Below are 8,685 nucleotides of genomic sequence, written 5' to 3'. Positions count from 1 at the left end.
ATGTGTAAAATTGTTGTGTTTTTTGTTATTTTGCTTTTATGTTCTTGTTTCTTGTCAAGTCAACTGTAATGTAACATGCTACACCATTGTCTCTTGTCATTTTGCTCTTTCTGTCCCCTACCTCACCACACGCATATACCTCTACAAACGTTTTGTGCTGTTATATTCACTGTTCACAGTATCAATAAAGCCACTGTGGATGGTGCTCTGATGACCAATAGGGCAGAATTTCTCCACAAGCAGATCAAACACAGTAATACCAGCATAAATTGGCCAAAACATGAAAGCAGTGTATATCTATTCAGTGATTTTGTGATAGACAGTACCTGGATAAATTTTAGCAGGGTTCCCCTGCTATGTTACCTCGATTCTTCTGGGTCTATCAATGCATTCGTAGTAGCGGACAACAGAAATGGTACCTAGATTTCCTGTGTATTCTCATACTACGGCAAAGGCACTGTCGCTATTCAATAACAAAGCAACCAAATTTTAAAAAATTATGTACACAGGTTTGTAGGAATAAAATTATATGCCGACAGAGTTCAAAAATGTATGCGATAGTACTGAACAACAATGTCACTTTTGCAGGTGATGTCTGTCGGTTGGAGCGATGGCGACGGCGATGTCAGTGAGAGTAGTGAAAACGACGATGATTTCACAGATAGGTAAATAGGACTAACCTTCAACTCATCCTCAGAAACAGTGTAAACCTTTCTTTTAAATTTTAAAAAGCAAGTTGGATTTACCTATAGGAGACCGAGACAGACATGCAAATAACCTTGTGCCATCCAGCGTACTATCATGAATTACTGTCAGAGACAATAAGAAGCTTAGCTGTACATATACTTGTAGAACACCTACATTATCTGCATATGCAGCATTTCAGAGTATTCAATGACATGTTGAATACAGGAAATCTGTCTAAACTGAACCATTCAGGGTCTCAGAAAATTGTTCAGTTTTGAGAGGTGTTTGGATTATAGAGGACATTTGAACATAGAGTTCTGTTGGAATGGGACTTTGAAAAGGGTTCAGTTCAGACAGGTTTCAAGTTTAGACAGGGTTCAGTTTAGACGGGTTTCACCGTATATTATATCTGTTACAACGGCATATTTCATGAAACGTTTCAGAAAGTATGGATGATAGTGCACCGTCCGTTATCTGAAGTCAAATAGCGCCCAGTACACTTGAATTTAACTTAATTTTGTCAATGAGGGGAAACGACAGTTAATGTCAGCAAAATCTAATTCACCACGAGTGCAGTACACCTCCCTGTTGAATACTTGAGATGGCTCGCTATCCAGATTTACAGAGTAAAATGTATGCTCAAGCAAAAATGGTCTTCATAAGTGAAAGAATATCGTGTGAAATACAAATTGGACGTTCATTTATGCGTTATTTCTGGCACGAAAGAATTCTGAGAAGTCAGTCTAACAAGCTTGAATTTCATTGGCTTTTAGTATCTGCTGGGGTCAAATGAGCCAATCACGAGGCCTGTATTTGAATACTCAATCTCATTTTCAACTTACCGAGAGAAAGAGATTCTTCTGTTTTATAACCACAATATCAACGAAATGAGTCAAATAATATACCTGTTTCCTAGAACTTCCATGTTTCCGTGGAAACTGTCTTCGCCGTCTGACTTGTCTTGTGAATGTGTATTTATCGATGCAGAGACGACAACCATCACAGACGGGCTCTAACATCGGGATTTAGTTCTGACGGCAACACGGATGACGACAACGAAGAGAACACCAGTGATAGGTCGTTGCATTCGACGCCGGAGCTGCTCTCCTCAAGCTATACTCCGGAACTAGGCATTGAAAGCAATAATTCTGATGGATTTTCCGACAGGGAAAGGGAAAAGAGAAATGAGAAGACAGTGAGTGTCCATAGCTGTCAAAAAACTTAAATAAGTCACATTCACTGTACTGCAAACAAAATTCCGTTACCTTGTATCCCACAGAGGTACAATATCTGTGAGGGTCACGTCGTTTATGTAGATATCTGTTGCAGTGTCAGTCCTATTCTGTTTAAAGAGACTCCATTGTTAATCACGAAGCAGAGGATGTGCTGCTCATATGAAATATGATGACCACATTTGTGGGCAGTTGACAGTTAACCTGAAACTTTATCAGATGCGAATAGATTTTTATATCTCTCAAAATATACGTACAAGTAATGGACGATGAGCAGATTAAGGTATAAACTTAGTACCAAAATGAAAATAAGAGTAAGTTTCTCACTCAAGGAAGCCACCATGATAATCTGGCAACTTACATATCCAGGGATTTCGATATCTTCTGCTCACACAGGTCAACATCCACTCTTCAGAGAGCGACGAAGATTGCTCGGTCGCCACGACGATATCAACAGTAGTTTCCGGTTACCAAAGCCAAAACAGAGAAGACGCCAGTATGTGGGCCGAGTCGAACGGGCAAATTAGCTGAAAGGGGACCACCCTCCGTGAGGGTTCTCGCAACTTACAACACACTACATCTCAGGTGGATATCCTTTCAAACATTGCACATTGCAATAGGTCATGGTGTGTTGGGATGCACATTGCCATGGCAACATCGCCACGGCAACAGTCGCCGCAGAAACCAGGAACACAGGGTTTTGCCTCTGCATGGTTGGATTACCCGTTAACCTATATAGACTCACCGAATATATAATGAACTAAGGAGAAATATGATTATACGAAAATCTATAAGTAAATTATGTCACATTATGTGAGAGAGAATATCTATTGTCATTTAGAAAATAACAAAATTGCTGTAAAAAAGTTGCTAAATGCTGTACTTACCAAATTGTAATCAAAATACCCACTTTGTAGACTTGTATCTTCACCTAAACATTTCTGAAATATGCTTCCTGATTGGTTTAAATTAGAACAGTACTGCTGCATAGACCAATCACAGCACTTCTTGTATAGCTACACTTAGAGAATGTGAATAAGTGTGGAGAAGTGACATTGATATCATCATAATCCAATATTTTGTTCGAAATTTTTATAGAAAAAATATAACATCAATTATCCCAGAATGATATGAAAAAGCAAGTGAATTCTTGACATACTGTACTTGTATCACATGTATCTTGATTTGCATAATTTCAGTCCCATGATGCAATATTCCAATTGAGTATCATAGTATATTACCATACGGTGTAGCCAAAGTATGATGCATTATGGGAAGGAAAACTGTTGCAGCAACCTCAGTGCTTAAAATGTGGTTGTCCATTTAACCCCATACCACGAGCGAGGCTGATCTGCCATTGGTCCTAGAAAATGGGACAGTGTGGAAAGGGGAGAGATAACAAGATAGCATTCAGGGTAGAAGAAATACAGGGGTGCTAGAAGTTGAAAAGCTTGAAATTTTATGTTCGCAGCTGTGATTTTTGACCGTTGAACATTCCCTGGCAAAACATGGGATTGATCAAGTCACCTAGGAATACAGTGTACAGTTTGAATTTTATACATAAGTGTTGTATATGTTATCCCTGTTGTCTTAATACATGTTTTATGCCAAACTAGACTTTCTCAATACATTCCTATAATAAAATTCCATAGGCTATCCCCGGTAGAAATCTTTTGTTTTGTTGTTTTAATCTGTTACCATTGTAATTTTGTCACCTTGGTTTGTATGTGAAGAAAGTAGACTGACCTCTTTCAATTGCTTGAAAGCAGCCTCACAGTTTGATTTCTTTGAACTTGTTATTCAAATACCCACAATTCATCTGAAATGTTATGGGTCAACACATCCTGTAATGCAGGGGTAGCAGACAAGGACAGAAAGGGTAAATGCACCAGATGATAAGAAAGAAGAAGTCAGAACTACATGTAGTTGGTGGACCAATCATCTTTGCATTCTGGGATACATTACTGCGTCGTCAGAAATTCTTTGAAAGTAATTGACATTCAGCTGACCTCACGTTTAATCCTTTCTCTCCCTGCATATTTGTACAACCCAATTGTTTTCTGGATAAATGTGGAACTTTGTACCGGGATATAGGAGTGATAGTGTTCAGCATTCTTGATTTATGTGGAGAAGAGTTGTACTCAGACAATCCATGTACAGAGTCTAATAGTTTTTCAAAAATTGCTGAGAAAAGCAGTTCAGTCACCACGATGCAAAGATTGATTGCTTTCATGGAAAAAGAAATTCTGCAATGGGCACACCCTAGGATGTTGAATTACATGAAATGCTGTTACAACCTGGAAAAACATGGAGTCACATTGTTTTGCCTGAAAGACCCCAGCCCCAAATCAGTTTTGGTTTGTGTGTGTATACATGCAAACAGTTACACAGACAGACAGACAGACAGACAGACAGACAGACACACACACACACACACACACACACACACACACACACACACAGACAGACACATACTTTTGTGTTCTGCTATCCTATTCTCAAATGGTCATCCTCGGTCTCTTCCGAAGTAAGGTGCACACGAAATATTTCTGTAAGATACAACCCTCTTCCAATCGGTGTTACAGGGAGTCCTGTACCATAAACCCTGTGGTCTATGCATGTACATACTTCCATAATTTTATTTTGTGCCTCCACGTTTCAACTAGGGTTTTCAGCAATTCTATTATTCCATTATTTACCTCAATTATGTCACAAAATATATATACCTCATTAGGTAGAAAATTGTTATATTTTTTAAAGCAAACACATGTCAGGCCAAACCACCGCTTTTTTGTAGGTTTTTCAGATTAAAAAATTGTAGTTTTAGTTGTTTGGATAGGGGAAAGAACCCTATAACAGATGAACAGCAGGTTGTACACAGGGAAATTTCATTTCATAAGCTGATGTATATATAGTATTCACACAACCAATCACATGCCCTGTTTCATCTGCAAGTAGGGTTAACCAATTGTCAGCCTTCAACAATCCTACAGGGTGACAGAATTATTGTTCACTCAACATGGTAGATACACTACGTCAGGTCGACATCCAAATATCTCAAATAACCAAGAGAAAAACTGTACCCATACTTCTTTAGAGACAATACAGGTTTATTCATTTCCTTTATGAAATTGAAGTGGTATTTTTATATTCTCTTGGAATTCAAATATCTGTAGTGTGTTAGGGCTCAGGATATCACCGTGTATCTTTTTACAGTGGGCAAGTTCAATATCAAGAAAAAAGCTCATTACATCTATTCTTCTGAAAGTTTTTTTAAGTGTGTGCTGTATAATTGCTCACACTTTACCTGAGCTGGGTGAATATTCAAATATGGATGGTTGAAAATAATTGGTTGAAAGGAAAGGCAGATATGAATTAAATACTATCACCAAGATAAAAAAGTAACTTTCCATGAGACAAATTCTGGTAGGTTATGTCAGTCTTTAGGAGGGGTACGATATATGTTTATCAGAGCATATTATGTTGATGTGTGGAGCTGGAGAAAAAACGCGGAATGGTGTATATAGTGTTTTGCAAGTATGGTCAGATTATGTAGTGGAATGCATGTCGTCAGTGTGAAAGGAGAAATACCAAAATTTCAAAATGGAAGATGGGTAGTGGGTAACTTTCCCCAACAGGAAGTGACGTGTTGACTCCAGTGAGTAGTTTCTTCACAAATAAGCTAGCTGTGCAGCAGAATTCTATCACGCTATAGGTCAGCATGCATTTTTGTTAGCATTATGGCAAGACATCCATAGAAAACCAAAAGGACAATATATTTGATCCTGTCTAAAAAATTCTGTAACGTGTTAGAACCCCAGTGGCCTCCAATATTCTGAATACTTTGTCAACTTTTTTCATGTAAAAATTTATTTTTATGAGTTTGTAAAAAAAATTATTTTAATGTAAGTACTTTTCCACTTGAAAGTACCACCTCACGTTTTCATTGACTGACCATAGACTGTCTCATTCTGATGTTTATGGACTGACAAATGAAAGGTAAACATTTGTACATACAAAGCCTGGACTGCTGTGTGGTGTAGGTGGCGCCCTCAAGTGGCGAAGTACTATGAATTTTTTGGCAAATCAAAGCAGGTCTTTGATTTGCACTGCACTTGTGTTTCATTTTTACGCTTACCTCCCTATGCACAGAATGGAATGACCATATTATGCAATGTTATCCAAGCACTGATCATTATATTCTGGGCCATAAAGGAGGCAAGCAAGCCGTAAATTTTGATTTTTGTGAATGTCTACAAATGAAATGTAAATTTGTCATTAACCAACACTTGACATTGAAAGAGGTTAGAATTTTGTGTAAGCTAAAATAGAATACCCCGAATTTTTTTATTTCAGTCCAAATTTTGGGAACATTTTCTCAGGAAAAAAAATTAAAGTGTTGTGTTAGAATGTGAGGTTGAAAACTTATTGTATGAAATATGTGTGAATGAGTCAGAACGTTGCAATGTTTGTCAACTGATACTGTACAATGTGTGTAATCAAAATTATGGCTAAATAAAGCTCAATTTTTTTTGTTGAGATCAAATTTCTGTTCATGTGTCATTTTCAAAATTGCTCTTCAAATAAAGGTGCCAATATATAATTATGTCTTTAACCAACCACGGCTGTAGTAGGGACATTGAGTGTGGCAAATCATCACGTGTACACTCAATGAAATATTGAAACAACTCTGTGTCTCTCAAGTACAAGTGACATCTTGTAATTATCTATATTCATCATTCACAAATTTTCATGTTATTATGAAAATTATGATCACTACAATGTAAAATGAATATATAAAACAGACCCCCGAAGATAATGTTGCTTGGCACAATACCCCTTAAGATAACGTGTCTGAATACTTTGCAACATTTGAAGAAAACTCATCCTCATGGTAGATATCAGTGCTTGTTTGAGAGCGCCTTTCAAAGTGAATATGTACAAACATACCCTCTAAGATAATGTTGCTTGGCACAATACCCTCTAAGAAAATGTGTCTGAACACTTTGCTACATTTGAAGAAAACTTATCCTTTACTGTAATACGGTAGATATCTGTGCTTGTCTGAGGGCGCCGTACAAGTTGAATATATGAAATAGACCCCGTAAGATAACATTGCTCGGCACAATACCCCTAAGATAATAATGTTTGGCACTCTGGCTGTGCCTTGGCCCAATTCTTCAGTCTAGAATCTGACAATGGATTTTTAGACTGAAGCCTGTAACAATACATCTGTACAGTTTGCAAATTGCGGTTGTTGCACTTCTGTGAGAAAATTACACAATATTCTTCATATAGTGAAGTATTTTCCTTTCATGCCTTGCCTACTTGAACAAGTCAGTGTTACATCCAATAGAGAAGGGTGTTGAAAAAATTTGGTCTGAGTGGTGTGTCAGTGAGGTGTGTCACTTAATTCCGTTTCTGTGAGATGATAGGAACTTAAAATATTATGAGCCCCAGTATCCCACAAATCCTGATGCTGGTGAGCAGGGTAGGACAACACAAAACAGACTACCAAAGCGTACAAGAGGTATTGCCATAACAATGCAAATTCTAAGAACAAGGGTCCATAGCTGTTCACAAAAGACAGTGTTTGGGGAGTCCCACTACTCAAATGTTTTGCACACAAAGAGCAGATTTACACAAGTAAATATAACTCTAGTTTATATTTCAATAGTTTTTAGAATAAATGAAATTCATGAGAGCCAATTTGTGAAACTTTACTGTAGGTTTTAGTGTAATATATGCCTAATAAACCATATATCTTTTCAGTAGATTTGCCTACAATGTTATCTTTGAGGATCACTTTGGCACCTTGGTCATACCTTTGTAACCTTAATGCATGGATCAGTAGATATAGGTAGATATGTTCAGGTCATCTATTTAAACAATGATTCATAATTTGATGCAGTTCAAAGTCTAATCTAATCTATTCATAATATTTAATGGTCTCTATGTTAATACCCATAATGCATTGCTTGGACAGCATCTCCTGGAAAACTGTGACTTAAAAGTCAAAACGCCATTACACAAAACAGGAATTTCCTAGCTGTTTTGTAGTGTATATTGTATACACAGAGAAACAAAGTCAATTCTTTCTTTAAAGTTTTGCCTCAACAGCTGTTATAACTCCCACTTGGCCAACTGTCCTTATACTGTCGTTTTCTTTGTAATTGCATATACCTGTATGTTACTAGGGTAGCCGTGACTGGACAAGAAATATGAGAAATATGAGCTTAATTTCTACAGTTGGGTCAATATCGACATATAAATCAATTCAGTAGAAGGCGGTGACTTTTAGAAGACATTAAGAATGCATATTCATGTATCATGCTGTAATTAAGTCCTCCAGGTAGTGTAAGCACTCAATGTCTTGTAAATTTCAATGATAATATTCCAGGTCTTTCTGTGTTGCAGACATGTTGCATACAAAATTAAAGTCTGTGACAAAACCAAATTAGATTTAACTGGTAATGACCATATACAGAAACAGGAGAACTGCAGTCTTTTACATCCAAGGCATCGTTTATTCAGGAAAATCACTGATCACTATGTCAACGGTCACAAAGTATGTTGTGTCCACCGAGACAATCATAGTATGAGTCTGCATGGTCTCTATGGCGATTGACCCCAGCAAATTTACCTGCATTACAATCTTTAAAGAAATGATCTATTCATTTCCCCGTTAAAATCAAATCCTTATTTACCCTAATATGTAAATTCAGCAGAAGTCAGTGACTGATCGAAGTTATAAGAAGAGATTGTC

At 37.2% G+C, this 8,685-nt stretch overlaps 1 protein-coding gene across 2 annotated transcripts in view; it reads left to right on the top strand.

Annotated features, from left to right (window-relative positions):
• The window catches only part of LOC139143612 (mitogen-activated protein kinase kinase kinase 13-like), a 29,744-nt gene extending 26,156 nt beyond the window's left edge, over nt 1–3,588 (top strand). For both annotated transcript variants that reach the window (XM_070714080.1, XM_070714079.1), the window contains exons 13-15: nt 589–665; nt 1,675–1,882; nt 2,316–3,588. In XM_070714080.1, coding sequence (XP_070570181.1) covers nt 589–665; nt 1,675–1,882; nt 2,316–2,450 — 420 coding nt within the window. In that variant the 3' untranslated portion in view covers nt 2,451–3,588. The remainder of the gene's footprint in view (nt 1–588; nt 666–1,674; nt 1,883–2,315) is intronic.
• The last annotated feature ends 5,097 nt before the right edge of the window (nt 3,589–8,685 follow it).

This window comes from Ptychodera flava, chromosome 11 (assembly GCF_041260155.1).
Source record: "Ptychodera flava strain L36383 chromosome 11, AS_Pfla_20210202, whole genome shotgun sequence".
In the NCBI taxonomy this organism is placed as follows: domain Eukaryota; kingdom Metazoa; phylum Hemichordata; class Enteropneusta; family Ptychoderidae; genus Ptychodera; species Ptychodera flava.
The sequence above is the reverse complement of the archived record's forward strand: the minus strand, read 5'-3'. Positions and strand labels throughout refer to the sequence as shown.